At 41.2% G+C, this 19279-nt stretch overlaps 1 protein-coding gene across 10 annotated transcripts in view; it reads left to right on the plus strand.

Moving 5' to 3' along the window:
• The window catches only part of MSI2 (musashi RNA binding protein 2), a 521162-nt gene that overhangs the window by 472149 nt on the left and 29734 nt on the right, over positions 1-19279 (plus strand). For 4 of the 10 annotated variants that reach the window (XM_031966452.1, XM_031966449.1, XM_031966447.1 and 1 more), the window contains exons 11-12: positions 291-314; positions 3067-3186. In XM_031966452.1, coding sequence (XP_031822312.1) covers positions 291-314; positions 3067-3186 — 144 coding nt within the window. The remainder of the gene's footprint in view (positions 1-290; positions 315-3066; positions 3187-19279) is intronic. The other 6 variants (XM_031966453.1, XM_023502155.2, XM_023502153.2 and 3 more) reach the window with 3 other exon arrangements.

Consider the following 19279-nt stretch of genomic DNA (forward strand, 5'->3'; position numbering starts at 1 on the left):
TAAGGTCTGAATTTGAATTCTACCTTTTGACTCTAGGTTACTGTAAGTTTAGTAGTCTCTTAACCACTTCTGCACTTTATTTTCATCATCTGTGAAATGAGCATAATAATACCTGTGGTAGCTTACTTCACAGAGTTGTGAATTTCTATAAACCACTTTGTAAATTGTGAATTTGCCATAGAAGTGTCCAAGATTCTTATTGTTCTTATCATCATGATAGATAGGATAAGATCAGACAGTCGAGAGGTACCCATTGACACTAATTCACCTGGATTTTTTTCCCCCAACAGCCCTATTACCATATTTAAATGCAAGTATGTCTATTTTAATTAATATTTTAAGTAGCTTAGAGTGCCCTCCTAGACTAGCCTGTTCCATGTGGAGTTTCTTTCCTCCCTTATAGTTTTGTGTAGCTAAGATAGTAGTTTTAGACTTTAGCAGGCTTTTAGTTTGCCATGTGTTTGGATCGCTCCCTTTCTCTCCTCTCCCCCAGCTCTTTTCCCCTTACTGGCTCAACAAACTTTTTCCTTTCCTTCTTGTCTTGCCCCTATCCCAAAGTCCTTCCTTCAAAGACCCAGCTAAGATCAGACTGATTGATGCCTTTGGACCTACCCAGGAAAACTTTTGTTATCTTTTTAAATGCCATCCAAGATAGCATCACCTATTGGAAAGGCAGCTGGGGACAGGTCTTCAAGCATCCGTCTGTCTGTCTGTGCCAAAGAAGGATTTGTGTGCTTGTGTGCTCAAGTTGATGTTGGGGGCAGCTTAAGGGAGGATGGGCAGTGGGGTGGCCAGGAGGGTAGAGGCAAGGTCTTTCTGGGCCTCTTCCTTTCCTTCTTTACTTCAGCCAAATAATGGAAACAGAGGACTTTGATACTTGTTCTCATCTAGAATATCTCCAAGGAGCCCAGGTACTTTGGAACACTCTCCATGATTATTCCCCCTTTAAGAAATCTACAGCTTAATCATGAAGGACTCAAAGATTCTTTCCAAGACTCCCTTTGATATCCATGGCCTCATCTCCTTTGGGCTGAAGTACTCAAACTGGAGATACTAAATTGAGATACTTTGCCTCCTAAGGGTGAAAGCCTATAAGCAGATGCATTAACCCATAAGACTTGATCCTCATGAAATCCTCTAGTTAGTTTCCTCTGCCCTCCTGGGCTGGTACCCCCTGTTGAGTGTTTTGCAATCCAATTGGATAGGGCTGCAGTGACATTGTCTTTGTGATGTCTTCCAACTGGAAGAAATCCCTCTATCCCCATCCGTTCCCAGCCAACAGTCAGCAGCCTCTTAGAGAACAGCTGGTTTTAAAACAGCTCCTTTACCAGTGGTTCCCAGAGAGCCCAGCTTCGTACACAACTCTAATTGAATATGGTACAAAGAGACCCAGCCTCTGCCCTCTGTGGATTCAGGCCCATGTTAGCCATTCCCAACCTTGCTTTGGAGACACCTCAAGATGTCATCATTTATTGCCATCAAAGTTGTTAAATTCTTCCCAACACTCAAGTTAAGGATAGGAATTAGACTTTTGATTTCACTGCTATTGGGAACTCCAGTTTTCTTTACCAATGAAGGCTGTAACCTTCTCTGTGTGTTATAGTAAAGCACTGCCAAGAACTCCAAAAGTTTAAATGATTTTCCCAGGATCACATATCCAGTATGTGTTAGATAAGGGGCTTGAATCATATCTTCCTAGTTCCAGGGTTGGTACCCTATCCCATACACCATTTATTTCTAAATAATAATAGCAAAAGTTAATTCTAATTTACTTTTATGATAAATAGAATTTAAAATGGATTTGTTGAAAAGACTAACAAAAGTCATAAGCCTTTAGCTAATCTGATTAAAAAGAAAAGGGAAGAAAATGAAATCAACAAAATAGTCAACAAAGTAACTAGACTAGAAGCAGTTTAAAAAAAAAAGAATTTCACAGAGCCTACTGTGCATATTTATGCTAACAAAACTAAGAACACAAAAGAAATAGAAAATATAAAATATAAATCACAAATATAAAATATGCAAAACCAACAGAATATGAAAAAAGATCTTAAATAATCCAATTCAGAAAACTAGCAGTAAAGAAATTAATTGGTTGAGAGAAGACGCCTGATCCCAAAAGATTCACAGGAGAATTCTATCAAATTTTTAAAGAATAGTTAATACCAATACTAAGCAAGTTATTCTCAAAAATTGAGAAACAAGGGGCAGGTAGATGGTGCAGTGATAGAACACTGGACTTGGAGTCAGAAGGACCTGACTTCAAATGTGACCTCAGATGTATAGCACTTGCTAACTATGTGACCCTGGGCAAGTCACTTAACCCCAATTGCCTTGCCAAAAACAAACAAACAAATAAATAAATAAAACTGAGTAGCAAAATATCCTACCAGACTTCTTTTATCAAACAAATATAATGTTAGTATCTAAACTAGGGGAGGATAAAATAAAAAAATAATAATAATAAAAAAGGAAAACTATATACATTGTTAGTGAATATCAATTTTAAAAGTAAGAATTCCCCTTCATTTTAGGGTAGCACAGAGAGCCAGCTTTGGAGTTAGGAAGCCCTGGGTTCAATTCCCACCTCTGATAAGAACTGGCTATGCTACCCTGGGAAAACCATTTAACTTCTCAATTCCCTAGACAGCTCTCTAGGATTCTAAATGGAGGGAAGTTCTTCAAAAATAGTTCCTTATATTAATGAAATCACAGGTCCAGTCTCTCCTCTTTCCCTTTCCCTTCCTCCTAAAATAAACCATTCACTTTATTTATAAAAATGAACAGATCATATGCATATATCATGTTCAGGTGAGATGGAGGGGAGGGCTACAAAATCAAGACAATTCAGAGGATGTCACATTTCCCAAAAGGTTGAGAATCACTAATATGTTCCTCTAACAAGTTCATTTCTTGAAAAGTTCTTGTGTGTTCAGTCCTAACCCATGTCTTCCTCCTCTTCTACGATATCTTGTTTGGTGTAGGGGCTGGGGAGAGGAGGGAACAAGCAAAAACTATCCTTCCCCGAAGCTCTATTTATTATCTTCCCTTTTTTATTGTGCCCAGGTTTTCCAGCAGCAGCATATGGACCAGTGGCAGCGGCGGCAGTGGCAGCTGCAAGAGGATCAGGTAGGGAGGTGTATGGAAGAGGCGGCTACACGGCATACCCCCAGTGTGCAGGGGAAGGTAAAAGCTCTGTTGGTATTCTGTGTGGCTGCATCTGTCCAGCACTCTGACCACTGGGTCACACTTTTGACCAGGAAGCCCAGGGAGGGTTAGGGAAGAGAAGAGCTAAGGCTATAGAACTGGGACCATGAGGCCTGAGGAATCTCTGAGGGCATGTGGAACCCAAACTGCAAACCAGAGACTGAATTTTTTTTTTTCCTCTCTCTCTATCTCTTTCATTTATCTTTAAGGAAAAAAAAGAATCAAATTGTTTTTAAACTCATATCTCTCCTTTATTTGACAGCTGTGGTCATTCTGCCCCCTGACTTTGTATCAGGTTAAAAACAGTCACCTTAGTACCATTTTTCTGACTTTATTAGGAGTTGTAAGGAGGTGTGAGAGAGGAAATTCAAAGACCAAAGGCCTCTCCCCCATGTCCTCCCCCTCCCCACCCAAAAAACATTATAATTCAAACTTATTTACCCATTCTTGATATCCAAAGCAGTGATCTTGCCTTTTTCTACCAAGAGGTGTGTTTACCCAGACAATGGGTTCAGGTACAGCCAGAGTCTCAGGATGATGTCCTTGGCTGGAGTGAAGCTGTTTTTTCCCCAAGCTCACCAGCTCTTCTTCCCATGTCCTTTGACCTGAGGCTAAAACCAGGCCAAACATCTCAGTTTGTGACCCCCTCAACTTTTCTAATACCTGGGCTTTTCCATTTCCCCTCATTGGTTCAGCCTAGCCTTGTGGCCAGCTTAGCAATTTGTCTGGCCTTAAGGAAAAACACCCCAAGCTATCATTAGTTGTTTACCCAAGGCCTTAAACTTTCCAAAGCCATACTAGAAGCTTCAGGGCCAGCTCAAGTTAAGTGCAAAAATTTTACTAGTAAAAGTTCAGTCTAACTGGCTGGGGCTGGAGGGAGCCTGGGATGCCAACTGGAGAGGCTCTGTCTTGGCTCCCTGAAATTTCCTATCTTGTTCTAAGCATGGGCCTCAGCTCCCCCTGGACATCCAAAGAGAAGCTACATTTTAGTCTTCTCAATGGTGACCAGAGGCTGGGCCCTCTCTTGAAATCACTTCAGTGGACATGGTTCTCATTCTCTCTGTGTGTCTCTGCCTCTCTGCCTCTCTTTTGGGGGGGGGGCACTCTCTCTTTTTCTCTCTTCTTCCTCTCTGTCTCTGCCTTTCTCTGTCTCTCTGTCTCTGACTCATTCCCCTTCTCCCTCTTCCTCTCTCCATTCCTCCTTCTCTCTCTCTCTCTTTCTCTCTCTCTCTCTCTTTCTCTCCCTCTCTTCTCTCTCTGTTCTTCCCTCTTTCTTCTCTCTCTCTGTCTCTTCTCTCTCTTTCTTCTCTCTCTTTCTCTTCTCTCTCTCTCTTTCTTCTTTCTCTCTGTCTCTTCTCTGTCTCTATCTTTCTGTCTTTTTCTTTCTCTCTCTGTGTGTCTCTTTCTCTCTGTCTCTGTCTCTGTCTCTCTCTCTCTCTCTCTCTCTCTCTCTCTCTCTCTCTGTCTCTCTCTCTGACTCTCTCTCTGTCTCTCCTGGTTCTTACCAGCCCTGGCCAGGAAGACATCCTCTACCTCCAGCTAATGTGGGGGCATGAGTTTGCAAATGTCTCCTGGTGCCCTGTGGACAGGAGCTGAAGTGCATCTGGCTGGGAGCTTGCTCTGATAAAATGTGACCCTTAAGGGATGGAGTAGGGAGAAGTGAAGAAAAATGCAAAATGAAAATAAATGCCCAAACCCCAACCCCCTCAGTGATGAGAAGATGGCACGGTGGGGCCCAATGTAAGATATCAATAAAAGACATTTTTTAAAACTCCGTTCCATGCAAACTGGCACTTCCTGTGGAGCTACAAAGGACCCTCTCCCCCCACATCATCAATCCCCGGTTTTTATTTTTGTGGCCTGTGGAACGTAGGGGTTGCTGAGGGACAATTTGCCAGAGAGTTGGGAAGTGGAACAGAGGGGGTGGTTTTCCTAAAGCCCCAATATAACTAACCCAGGCAAGAAGCCACTGAAGTTGGATGTTGGGTCTGGGATCCCTGGTACCTGGGCTGGGGGTAGAGGGGGAGGAGCCTTCTTCAGCTTTGGCCTGGGAGAATCCTTCCAGGGGCTCACCCTCAGCTCTGGCCAGTTGCCCCTAAGCATCCAGAGGCTCCGGGGAGATGATTGTTGATTCTGTGTTATGTTGGGGTTTTTTTTTTTTTCTTTTGTTTTTTTTGTTTTGTTTTGTTTTTTGTTTTCTTTTTGTTTCTGTTTTAACCCTGAGTGCTTTTTTTTTTTGGTACCTTGACAAGTGAGCTTTGGTCAAACCTATGCCTGAAAAAAAAAAAAAAAAAAACTCAAGATTTTGAGTGTTGTTATTTATTTATTCTGTTCCATTCAGTTCTTTATTTGTTTTGGTTAACTTGCAATATGAAGCTAAACCTTAACCCCAAATAAACCTCTTCCCTCCCTCCCCACCCTCACCCCTTTGACTTTGTGGCAAGTTTAAAGGGCAGCATGGAGTTCTTTGCAAGTTGGAGAATGATGAATTCCCATTGCCTTCACCCCAACCTTAATCCCCAGCCCCACCCCACTCCCCAAAACCCCAGAGGGAGTCACCCTGTCCAGCCCCTAACCCAAGGACAGACCCATTTTCTGTGAAACATGTTTCGTTTTTTTTCCCTTTCTTCCTCCCAAACAATGGTGTTTTCTTTGCAGCCATTTTCATCTAGAGAGAAGTCTCCAACAGGTCATCTTGGGTCAGTCATTCTCATTTCTGCACTGTTAGTGAGTTGTATTCAGGAGTATTGACCTCAGACTCCCCTAGGGATTTGGGGATGGCAGCCCTAGGTTCTGAGGTAGCCCCTCCACAATGCCCCCTGCTGGTGTTTGTTTTGGCTCTGTGTCCAAAAGATCACCTAGATGCTTGAGGGACCCCAACCCTTTCCAGTGTAAATCTCCCCCGTGCTTGCTAAAATGTTCCTGTTTTGGGATAATCAGCCTTAGTAGCAGTCAAAGTTAGTGTAGTTGTGAAGCCAGGAAATGTGGTCAGGTTATGGAGATCTTTGCCTTTCTTTCCTTTAGATGAAGATTTGTTGCATGGCCCCCTTCCTCCCCTCCCATTATTCTCACACTCAAGTGAGGACAGTTTTCTGTCCTCCCATTCCTTCTGATTTCCCAGCTATCTTCAAACTAAAACAGACCACCCATCCACAAGGATGGGCAGAGCTCCCTTGCCCTGATGAGGTACATGTCAGCAGTGGATGCCCTAGTTTCAAACTTTGGTTCAATTAAGTAGCTATCTAGGGTGCACCTTCTATGTGCTTAATACTGTCCTGGATATGAAAGAAATAGAAGACACGGTCCCTGCCTTGGGGGAGCTAATAGACCTGGACTGCTGACCAATCAACATTTTGGACCCTTCTTTTTCCTTCCTAGATTTCTTTTCCCTCTTCCACCTCCCCTAGTCCTTTTGTTTCTGATGTTTTTCTTCAAAAACTACTGATGGGATCTTCCCAAGAGCTGCTAACCTCTGGCCACAGGGGTAGGCAAGGTGGAGAGGAGCTGCCTTCTGACTTGGATTGGCTGCCCAGTGAGTGACTTGCATCGTCCGAGGCCCTAGTCCTGGGGTGGGAGATCTAGAGGGTCATTTAGCTCTGCCCCAGGCCCCAGCTGACCTCTCTGAAGGATGTTTATGAACTTGCCGAGGACCTGAGCTGGGCAGAGCTTTGGTCCCCACCAGCCTCCCCCTCTAACTCCTAGACAACTTCACTCTCAGTATCACCTTTGTTTTGACTTCACCGGCCGTTCGAAACGTCATCTTTTCTTGTGATCAGTGTAGAATTTATTTGTTTATTTTCAGCTTATTCATTCAGTCTTAACAGTACCAACCCCGACCCAAGCCCTATCCCCCAATCCAATTTGGTTCCCCTTTACCATTTACTCATAGGACTTCAGGGGAGAGGGAAGCATTTTTTTTGGAGAATCTCCCCCATCTAGCACCACCCCCCATCCCCTAAAGCTGACATCATGGGTCGGCTAATATGCCAGCCTTCCCACTTCCAAACCCCACGCCCCCCTCCCATTCCCACATTCCCCTGCAACACCCACCCCTTCCTCTCAGTCCCAGAGCAGGACACCTTACTGTACTTTATACTTGCCAACCATAACCCAATCTCGTAACATGAGTTACTGACAGTGGTGGTGAGTGTGAGCAGTTATGTCTTGTTGTCTTTTCTCTTGCTTGGTTGGGGCTGCTGTGAGAGAGTGTCTCTGAGGCACCCTTTCCTGGCCTCTGTTACACTAGGATCTGCACACCTCCTCTCAAACACTCTTCTGAGCACGCTCAGCGGGAAGGTTTGTCCTCACCTATTAATCCTCTCTCAGTGTCCAGCTTCCTGTTAGTAGCAGCTGGTTTGCATGTTTTTGCTTGTTCAGATGAAACAGTTCAAGAAACAAACTCATATCCAACTCTCGAGAAATGTCTTTTTTTTGTACACTTTATTTTTATTTTTTTTAAATTATTACTTAAAACTCCAAAACACCTGTCGTCCAGTACAACATTTCACACCTCCCCTGCCTGTTCTTAGATTGATTGTATGTATCTGTGGGATTGAACTAAATGCATGCACTGTAGTCCATGTACCGGTAGCTGTAGCCGTAGTTATAGAACATGCATTGTTGAGTTGATATTACAGGTCTCCATCAGCTCGGCCTAGTACAGCCATCTAAAGCATAGCCGTGGGTTGACAGAAAGAGAAAGGTTCTCCATGTTTTCAATGTTGCCAAGGCTTGGATCCATGTTCTCTCCATCAGCCACCACCACCTCCCTTCACACTCCCTGCTCCCCAGTTTAAAACTGGGCCACCACCCTCAGCTCTCTAGGCCTCCCCATCATGACTGTTAAAACCTGTCTGGCTCAAAAAAAAAAAAAAAGAAAAGAAAAAAAGGTGGGGGAACAGAAATAGATTTGGAATTTAATCTTAAACTTTACTCTATGTTCTTCTTCTTTTTTGTTAGTAATTAACCAAATGGATTTTCTTTAAAAAAAAAAAAAAAAAATGATCTGTGGATATGGTTTCTTGAAGCCCCTTTCCTCCTTCCCCCTTCCCTTTCAGCAGTCTGTGCCCTGCAGTAATAAAGCAAGGTGAGCCCCCTGTTGATGTTTCAGCAAATGAATGTAAAGAATCACCTTCTAACTATCACCCAGCAGCAAAGGGATTTGATCTCTAGTGTGCACAGTGTCTATGTATCCAGGTTCCAGGAGATGTCAGCCTCTACTCCCATGAAGATAGCTGGAGGAAATAAGAGTTAAAATGTTGCCATCAAGAAAGGCAAGCTGAGGAAAGTTCCTCATGCCATCATTGGTTATGTAGTCTCCTGGAGGATATAAGCTGGTCCCACAGTTAGATATGCGCCCTGCTTTGAGGAGAGCCCCCGCTCAAACCATGCATAGCTGATATTGGCAGTCCAGAGCTTAGGGAGAATAGGTATATCCTGAGTGAGAGAGGAACAATCCTGTACACTCAGATCCTAGGGAACAACAATCGAGTTGTGATGGTTCATCAGAGTGTTTGGTATTGAAGCTGTGTCACAGGGAACTGTCCATGGTCTAGCCCCATTGGCTTGTGGTTGGCTGCCCACCTTTGTTATACCTCTTGCTGAGGTGAAGGATGCAGGCTGAAATCAAGTCAAGCCCACTAACCTATCCAAGAGTCAAACCTGATCCCATCCACATGGCTTTTGATTAACTGAGCTAATCTGTAATTTATGTGCTTGTCTTAGGGTATCCATGGCACCCGGGTTGGGGGAAGCTCACACAGTCAATGAAGAGATTCCAGCCTTGTATCCTCGAAGAAGTTGGACCCTCTTGTTTGACTAGACAATGCCCAAGTAAATGAAGACCATAGCTGAAAAGTTAGCAGAGCAGCAAATTGCCTGGGCTGTAAGGATTTCTTTTCTGACTGAAGGCCAGCACCTTCTGGCTTATGGTTAGAGTGCCTGATAATCTGAATCCAGGATGACAAATGCCACAAACCACTAGACAGTATCATAGCAAGAGATCCAGAGTAGGCCAGAGAAATTAGCTTAAAGGAAATTTATGCTATGAATCATTTTTTCACCTTGACTAGCAGATAGTCCAAGCTGAAAATCTAATTACTTTTGGGAAAGGTTTTGATAAACATGTAGATAAAAGAGCCTGCCTCTGACTCTTAATCTCAGAGTCACCTTGGATAAGTAACCTGGAGTCTCCTTTGGCCACAGTTTCTGTAAAATGAGAAGATGGCCTCAGAGTCTCTTTCCAGCTTTAGATCTATGATTCTGTGTTCTATAACAGGTCATTCGAGAGAATTCAGATGCCATGTTAACTAGGCTGAGCAGGTGGGATGTGGTGATGGCCATGCTAGACAGGGGTGGCCCTTTAAAAGTAGAGACACTATAAGTCTAAAAGTGGCTTTAAGACAGGAGGGGGAAACAGGGTAAAAAGGAATATCTGGAATGGAGAAGATTGAAAACTAAGAGCCTTCAGGGATCCACACTGGATTTGGTTTCCTTTATGATTTTTCTAAAGAAAAATGGTGTGACATTTTCAGATTTGCAGGTGACACATCTTTTCAGGATGGCTCAAGGCCATCTATTAGGGATAAGTTACTGGAAGAGCTCATGATGCAGTATAAGTAAGCAGAAAAGTGGCCAGTGAGTTTCTTTGTGAATAATTGTAAAATAATACATTTAACTAGGAGCAGCTAGATGGTGCAGTAGATAGAGCACCAGCCCTGAAGTCAGGAGGACCTCAATTCAAATCTGGTCTCAGATATTAACACTTCCTAGCTGTGTGACCCTGGCCAAGCCACTTGACCCTAACTGCCTCAGCAAAATAATAATAATAATAATGCATTTAACTGGAGAAAATGAGACTTAAGGAGAGATGGACTCTAAGCAAATAGTGTTGCCTTCCAGGAAAACAACCTCAGAACTATTGGAAACTGTGGTCCTCTAAAGGCACAGACAGGCCTATTCCTTCAGCCAGTCTGATTGTGGGCATCAACACAGAGGGTTTTAGAATCAAACCCAAAAAACGTTATACTATTTTATAGCATAAGACCCTTAGGTGGCAACATGATACACAGAGTATCAGGCTCAGAGTCATGTTCAAATATAGCCTTAAATACTTCCTAGCTTTGTGATCCTAGGCATGTCTCTGACTCATATTTGCCTCAGTTTCTTCATCTGTAAAATGAGCTGGAGTAGGATATGAGAGACCACTCCAGTATCTTTCCCAGAAAACCCCAAATGGGATCACAAAGAGTCAGACATAATTAATGGACTAAATAACAACAATCCTTGACTAAACCAGTATATGAAAATTGATTATAAATCTGGTCACCATATCTTAACAAGAATGGAACTTCATTAGCCAACACAAGGGCAAATAATGTGATTAAGGAAACTGATCACAAATTTATCACAAGCTGATCACACATTTACTGATCACATATCAGTAAATCCACCCACCCACTCCCTTATATACAAGGCACAAATATACTACCAATAAATGACTGAGGCAGGATTTGAACTCGGAGCTTCCTGAGTCCACCCCCCCATCCGAAAGCAATAAGGGCAGTTTTCTATTGATCAACCCCAACCCTAGGGCTGGATGATAATGGAAAAGGTCTTTTGCCTTCCCCTGTCTCTTGGATGTGTGACAGAGCCATTCTAGATTCAATACATGAAATGAACAAGTGAAATTATCAAATCAGTGTGATGAGAACAACAGAAAAGATATTTTTCTGAGTGGGGCAGATGGGCAAATCTTCCCACCTTTACAACAAAACAAATGATTCCAAATTGACAATCTCTGAATACTAGGCTGGGCTGGGGATCCAGGGGGGCATTGGGATGCAGGGATCTGGTACTCCCTCAGTCCTACCATGAACTCACCAAATTCCTTCCCTTCTGTGATCTTGAGTTTCATCTACACAATGAAGGGACTGATGGAGATTATTCCTGTAGTTCCAACTTTGATTTCTGTTTCTAGGACATAGAAGGGAATAGCCTTCAGCTAAAAATACTTTGCAAACCATAAAGTGCAATAGAAATGTAGCTATAATTAGTCAGGCTATGTATTATACTCTGGGATTGCCTACATCAGCTGTAGTTCCAGACCTTGAGACACATGTGAGCAAGTTTCTCAAGTCCTCTTTTTCCCAAAGCCTCAAGTTTCTTACAAAGCATCATTTCTAGAGGCTTGTTGCAATTTTCGTCTGAAAGATATCGGACTGCCCTTCACAAATAAAGTCTGGCAGACAGTATAACCTCACTAAATACTTAATGTTGGAGAGATTAGAAATAGAAGGTATATTAAGTAGTATACAAGCCCAAATTTGGAGCTAGAGGAGATTTTAGAGGTCATTGAATCTGATCCTTTCCAATTTTCAGATGAGAGAACTGAGGCCCAAAGAAATGAGGTGACTTTATGAGGGTCACACAGCTAGTAGTCACCTGAAGGATTTGGACTTGGAACCTCTTGATCCTAAGTCAGCATTCAAGACACTGTTTCAACTAGCTAACTTTCCTACTTACATCATTTGACAATTGAGGAAACTGGGATCAAGAAAGCTGACGTGATTTGTTCAGTGTCATACAGAACATATGTTCAGGGATGGATTTAAAGTCTTTTCCTCTGGAATAGCTAGCTGGTACAGTGGATTGAGCACCAGCCCTGAAATCAGGAGAGCCTGAGTTCAAATCTGGGCTCAGACACTTAACACTTCCTAGCTGTGTGACCCTGGGAAACTTACTTAACCCCAATTGCCTCAGCCAAAAATAATAATGATAATAATAGCAATAATAAAAATAAATATTTCCCTTTGACTCCAGATGACATGCTATTTCTACTCTAGCATGCAGATGGTGGCTAGAGAGCTGGGCCTGAAGTTAGGAAGAACTTAAATATTCTAATGTGAACAAGTAAAGTCAAATATGACTTTAGACACTAGCAGTGTGACCCTTGGCAAGTCATTTTAACCTCTGTTTGCCTCAGTTTCCTTATCTGTAAAATGAGGACAATAATAGTACTTACCTTCCCAAGGCTATTGTGAAGACCAAGATAATTATTATAATGTGCTTAGTAAAGTGCCTGGCACAAAGTAAGTGATATATAAATTTTAGCTATTATTATTCTACCATATACTACTGAATCCCACTCTCCAAAGAGGTCTGTTCCAAGAGAGAGAATTTTGTTGTTGTTCAGTCATATCCAACTCATGATCCTGTGAACCATAGCATGCTGGGTTTTTCTATCCTCTGCTATTTCTCAAAGTCTGTCCAAATGCATTTGTATCATTTCCATGACACATTCTATCCATCCCATCTTCTGCCATCCCTTCCCCTTTTGCCTTCAGTCTTCCCTAACATCAAGGTCTTTTCCAAAGAGTGCTATCTTCTCCTTATGGTGACCAGAATGACCATGGTTGCTTGGAACTCTGGAACCTTACCTGATCATTTTTGCGAACAATAGCTTTGCCAGCAAGTGTTTGCAATGGGGCTACGAGCTTGTAAGATTAGAAGGCCAACCTATGGTTTGGGGATGTAGCATGCTATAATGGAAAAGAAACTGATTCTGGAGACAAAAGGATCTTAGTTTAAACCTCATCTTTGATACTTACTATTTATGTGACTCTATGCAAGTTCCACTATCTCCATAACCTCCAGTTTATTCATTTATAAGGTCCCTTTTATCTCTTGATCTACAAATTAGGAATGTCTGTCTACCACCCCAGGCAGCAACCAAGCCCTGACTCTATTAGTATCAGTTGGCCAACAGATTTATCCTAATGCTTCTCTCTGTACAGACTTCACTCTTGATCTGCTTTCCAGGTAGTCTGGGGTTGGATGCCCCCATTACCCATTTTTATATCTGGATTGCTGCCTTCCTCAAAAAACTCAGGCTTTCTCCAGAGCCCTCCACTGATCTGAGTAACCTCAGTGAATTTATAATAATCTGCTTGGCTGCCAGCCGCTGACCTCGGCTTCATTCATTTTCCAGGGCTCTCAGATCAACTCTATTGTGGATAAAATACATCAGCTTTAATCAATAATTTTGTAATAGAAATACTGTGCACTTGATAAATCAACTCCAGTGCAATTAGTGACCAGCCCCGAAGCCTAGGCTTAAGTATAAGTTAATCCCAAAATGAATGGAGTAGGAGAATGTTAATGGTCTTTTCAATCAGTGGAATTATTTTCAACAGGGCAACACATATATGGCTTCCCAGGCTGGTTTGACTTCCTGAGTGTTCTCCCTTGACTTGGGCAAACAATCTCCCCAGAAGCCTGAACCAAGTGGTTATTGAAACTGGCTGATTGTAGAGGTCAGTCACCAAGAGTATGCTAAGATCAAGCCTTCTTTTAATGTGCCAGACAGCTGTCACCTCTCTGGAGCCCTAAAAATCTCTCTCCCCCTTGCCCTGGTCTAGCCTGGTCTCCCCTATTAATTTCTAGCATTTATATAGTGCTTTAAGATTTGCAAAACACTCATTTGATGCTTACAACAAACCTATAACGTAGGCACTCTTACTGTCCACATTTTTACAGGTGAAACTAAAATACAGAGAAATGAAGCAATTTGCCCAGTATTATATAGATAATAAGTGTCTGAAACAGGAGTTGAACTCGGGACTTCCTGACCTTAAGTCCAGTGCTCTATCCAGTAAGCCACCTGGCTGCTATTGGATAAATCTTCCAGACCTTGAGCACTTCTGAGTTTAGGGCAGTGGTTCTCAAACTTTTATGCTCAGTATCTTTAAACTATTAGAAATTTTTGAGGAGTTTTTGCTCTAAATCAAGGAGTTTTTGTTTATGTGGATTATATTTATAGATTTTTTTTACCTTATTAGAAACAAAAACTAATTTTGAATTTGTAAACCCTCTGAAAGGGTTTCAGAGATTCCCAGGATTCTTTGGATGAAACACACTTTGAGAAAGACTAGTTTAAACAATGGCATATTGTCATGGATATAAGCAGAAATACTCAGTGAAAATATATGCTTCAATATGCATTCAGACTTCATAGTTCTTTCTCTGAATGTGGATAGCCTTTTCTATCATATCTCTTTTGGGATTGCCTTGCATTTCTGAGAAGAATTAACACACGGTGTTGCTGTTACTATACACAATGTTCTCCTGGTTTTGCTCATTTCACCTAACAATAGTTCGTGTAAGTCTTTCCAGGCTTTTCTGAAATCCACCTGCTCATCATTTCTTATAGAATAATAATATTCCATTACATTCACATATTACAACTTGTTCAACCATGCCCCAATTGATGGATACTTCCTCAATTTCTAATTCTTTGCCATTACAAAAAGAGCTGCTATTGACATTTTTGTACAAATAGGTCCTTTCCCCTTGTTTATGATCTCTTTGGGGTACAGATCTAGTAGTGGTATTGCTGGATCATAGCGCATATTCACAGTTTGATTGCCCTTTGGGCATAGCTCTGAATTACTCTCCAGAATGGTTGGATAAGTTTACAATTCCAACAATACAACCATTTATTTTATGGGTGAGGAAACTGAGACTAAAGTTATACAATAACTCAGATAGTTTCAGACCAGAGATCATAGCCCAAACTTATGACTACATCTAGCTTTTTTTTTCACCACATTACACTCTTTTTTAAAAGGAAAAAAAAGTTTACAATAACTTTAATATATATTTAAGAGGAAAAGCAAGTTGTATGTAATAGATTTGCAGTTTTATGTGCAATCATCTTTTTATTGTTATTGGAATGTTTATTAAGTTAAAAAATAAATTTAAAAAATTTCTAAAGAGTAGATAGAATGGAATTCCTATTTCAGAATCTTCTGCTATGATATCAAGGCCTCCATCGTCTATTCGCTGAAGGCCTTGAAAGCCAGTGATAGGAAATAGGGCCCAGAGACATCTCTTTCTCACAGATGAGGAAACTGAAGCTCCCTGGAAAATCAGTAACTTTCTAAAGTTCTTCCAAGTGAGAGAGTTCCTAGTCAGGGGTCCTGTTGTCACAATAATCCAAGCACAGAGAGCCTGAAAGAAGGTAGGAGTTATGGAGATGGTGAGGAAGAGAAAAAAAAAATAAAGATCTTTCCTGTACAGGGAACTATTCTCTTCCCCTTCTCCATAAACCTCCCTCTCCCACGTCCAAATCTCACCAATCTCATTTTGCTTAATTCCTTTCTCCCTCACTTAATTAAATCTGTGTGTTGTCCCTGCATGTAACTTCTTTGTTCTCACTCCACTGCTTCCATGTGAGTCATTTCCTTCTTCCTTCTGCCAGGCGCCATCCTTAACCCTTTCCAAAACCATGCCAGGAGCTCACCTATACCAGGAAGGCGACCAAATCCACCCAGCTCCACTTATTCCTTTGTTGAACCCCTTCCAAGATGTTTGCACTTAATTTCTCCTATATTCCTTCTAGTCATGGAATGAGAGAGTCAGACATGAGTTCAAAGCCCACTCCTGACATCAACTGGCTGGCTTGTGACCTTGGCAATTGATTGATTGAATCATTGAGTAAGTTTTGGAGACTCTTAAGTTGAGGAGAAGGTGCCAACTTGTACTGGTAGACTGAGTTTCCTCAACTGGAAGTCTCTATATAATGAACTCAGAACTCCCATCCTTATCCCAACTTATATATAAATCATAGATGTAGAGTAGAAAGGGATCTTAGAGGTTATCTAAGTCCAACCTTCTCATCTGACACATGAGGAAACTAAGGCATAGAACAGGTGAGTGATTTGCCTTAGGTTCTACCAAATCTTAAATGGCAAAGCTGGGGCTTGAAACCAGCCCCAGAACCTTCTTGAAAGGTGATTTTCACACATATTGTAAAGTTCATCATTCACAATATTGATTGAATACTTCCTGTGTACTAGGGGCAGGGGTATAATCCATATTCAATCAGCAAGCATTAATCAAATTTTTACTTGCTATATAACAAGCACTGTGCTAGGGACTAGGGATACAAAAAGAGAAGTGAACAGTCCCTAACTTCTAGAAACCCCTCTTCTATGAAAGGAAACATATATAAAATATCCAAGAGTGTATATATAGGTTTATATAGGGAACAGCCAGTGCAAAGAGATCATATTGGGATGTCAGGTGAGGAAAAGCAAAAAGTTCTATTTGATTAGGCTCTCAAGTTTGTGAAGGCTTTTCTTGACAGATTGGTTTGCCATTTCCTTTTGAAGTTCATTTTACAGACAAGGAAATTGAAGCAAACTGAGTTAAATGACTTGGCCGGGGTCACCCAATTAGTAAGTGGTCAGATTTGAATCAAGAAGATAAGTCTTCCTGACTCTAGGCCCAGTGCTCTGTACACCATGACTACCACTTAGCTGCCTTTTGAGAAGGTTAATAATAAATAATAAGGCTGGAAAGTTAGGTCAGAACCATTTGACCCTCTGGGCAACAGGGAGTCCTGAGAGTTTATTAAATCATAGAATGACGTGTTTATTCTTGAGTTTTGGGAAAATAACTATGAAAAGTTTCTGGTTTTTAGGAAGTTAGTCTGGTAAAAGAGACAAGAATATAAATCACTATTAAATTAAGTTGTATTGGAAAGTATGACAAGTACAAGGAAAGAGTCTCTGCTTCAATTTCCTCAGCTGTAAAATGGGTAATAGTAACACCTACCTCCCAGGATTGTTATGAGGATTAAATGAAGTTATATTTGTAAAGAACTTAACACAGTACCTGGCACATAGTAGACACTTAATAAATGTTTGTCCTGTGAAGCACTCCCCAATTCTGCATTTTTCCTACCCTCCCTTCCCCACTGGTATGAGGGTCTACCTAGAGTAGACATTCAGCCAACTGTTTGGATTAATAGATCCATTTGACTGCCCAGGTTGGATCAATATTGGACTAACCTTCATGTGTAAAAAAGAATAGATGAAATGTACCTCACTGCATTTGTTTGGACTATGTGTCCAGTGTCTGAGCACTGCAGGAGGAAGCTGAATAGACTTCTGCAAGAGATTGAGGAAAACCTTTCCATGACTCACCTCAGAGGCAGTCCTTGGAACGTACAAGTTAGACATTCCCAGATTCCCTCATTCAACAAAGTCTGCACCTAAAAAAAAACAAAAAAACAAAACTACTTTCAAATCTCCCATTATCTATGGCAATGGAAGCTTCAGATAATCCAGAGCAGTAAATAATCTAAATAATTGAAATCAGGTCTGTCTCTTCCTCTCTTTTTGCAACAAATGGCTTTGCTTTGGATTTGAATTTTGGCTTAGTTCACTAATGCAGGGATTCTTAACACAGGGTTACAAAGGAATGAGTATTTGCCAGGATTACAGAGGAATAAAGGGTGTCAAGATTGCAAAAAAAAAAAAAAAAAAAAGTGTGTGTGTGTGCCTACTGTGTGCCAGGATTGCAAAGGAATAGGTTTATACCTACTATGTGCCAGGATTACAAAGAAAAAAATATTTATCAAGACTGTAAAGGAATAAGTTTGTGCATCTTTGTGCCAGGATTGCAAAGGAATAAATATGTGCCTACCATATTGAAATACAGAGTCAAGAAATGATCCTGAGTGAGTCTCTTAGCTTCCTTAGGTCTCAGTTTCCTAATCTCTAAAATTGTGGGGTTGGACTAGATGACTTTTGAGGTTCATTCCAGCTCCAAATCTATTACTCAGCAATTCTCCCTTGTCATTAGCAATCAGGCAAACACTGTAGTCTCATATGCTCCATTCTAGCTCTAGATCTACCAAACAAGCTCCTGCCTTCCAGGAGCTTACCTTCTACTGTGGGAAGGAAAACCATAGCTTAATAAGTATAAACTATAGACAGAGTGCTTCAAGGGAGAGAAGCATTGACAACTGTGGAGATCAGGAAAGATCTCATTTTTTAAAAATGGTACATAAGCTCAACCTCGAATAAGAGTTTGGATTGGGCTGTTGGTGTTCCATTAGACCTCACAGACATTCACTCAGTCCACTAGCATTTACAAAACCCCTACTGTGTGTCAGGTACAGTGCTAACGACTGGGAGGACACAGTTGGAGATTCAAAAGGGTGGGGAAAAGGGATGGTTTGGCATGCTAATAGCTGGGTCAAGGAGTGGAGAGAAGTAAAAACAAGATGAGCCTTCCATCCTTCTCCTCTGAGCTGCCCTTTGGGAATTGAAAGTGTATGGTGCTAGGTAGTGGGAGGCCCTCCTCCTGTCACCATGGCAACAGAGAGCAGGGACTCATTTGTTTTGCAGATGAGTAATTACTACTCAATTAGAGGAGGCTAAAAATAAAGTAGCCCTTTGTTCCTGGTTACTCATTAATATTAATAAAAGGTCCTGTCCAGGTCTATGGTAAACAATTAATGCAAATTTGGCCACCTGTGGTAGAGGCCAGAATGGGGAATCTGGGTTTGGGCTAGCTATTTTCTTCCCCTGCCTCTTTCCCAGCCAGCCATCCCCAAGAAGTCACATCTTATTTTTTTAAAAAGAATTTGGCTTTTTTTGCCCTTCCTCAATAGGAAAGACTTTTTACAAAAAACGAAATCAAATAAGATAATATTTATAAAAAGTGCTTAGCATACTATTTTCATCTTTTTTTTCTTTCTCGTGGTTTTTCCCTTTTGTTCTGATTTTTCTTCCCCAACATGACTCATATGGAAATATGTTAAAAATGCATGTACCCATATAACCTAAAATAAAGTTTTTAAAAAGAATGGGCAAAAAGTGCTTAGCACAGTGCCTGGCACTTAATTGGTATTTATATAAATGCTTATTTCATCCCCTTTTCCTACAAGCCCAATAACCCCAGAAAAACTGGACACATCCATAAGGAGGACAGAGGGTCTCACTCCTGTGTCAGAAACTAGGAAGCTGTTTAGACTAACTTACTTTGAGTAAGATAGTATAGACCAGTGGTTCTCAAACTTTTTAATCTCAGAACCTTTTAAGATTCTTTCAATTATTGAGCCCCTCATTGCCATAAGGAGTTTTTTGTTTATGTAGATTATATCTATTCATAGCTACCATACTAGACATTAAAATGATCTAGTATTAAAAACAGTTTTGATCTTGTTCCAGAATCCTCAGGGATATACTGGAACATACTTGGAGAAACATCACTATATATC

The sequence above is a fragment of the Sarcophilus harrisii genome, chromosome 4 (genome assembly GCF_902635505.1).
Source record: "Sarcophilus harrisii chromosome 4, mSarHar1.11, whole genome shotgun sequence".
Taxonomy (NCBI): Eukaryota; Metazoa; Chordata; class Mammalia; order Dasyuromorphia; family Dasyuridae; genus Sarcophilus; species Sarcophilus harrisii.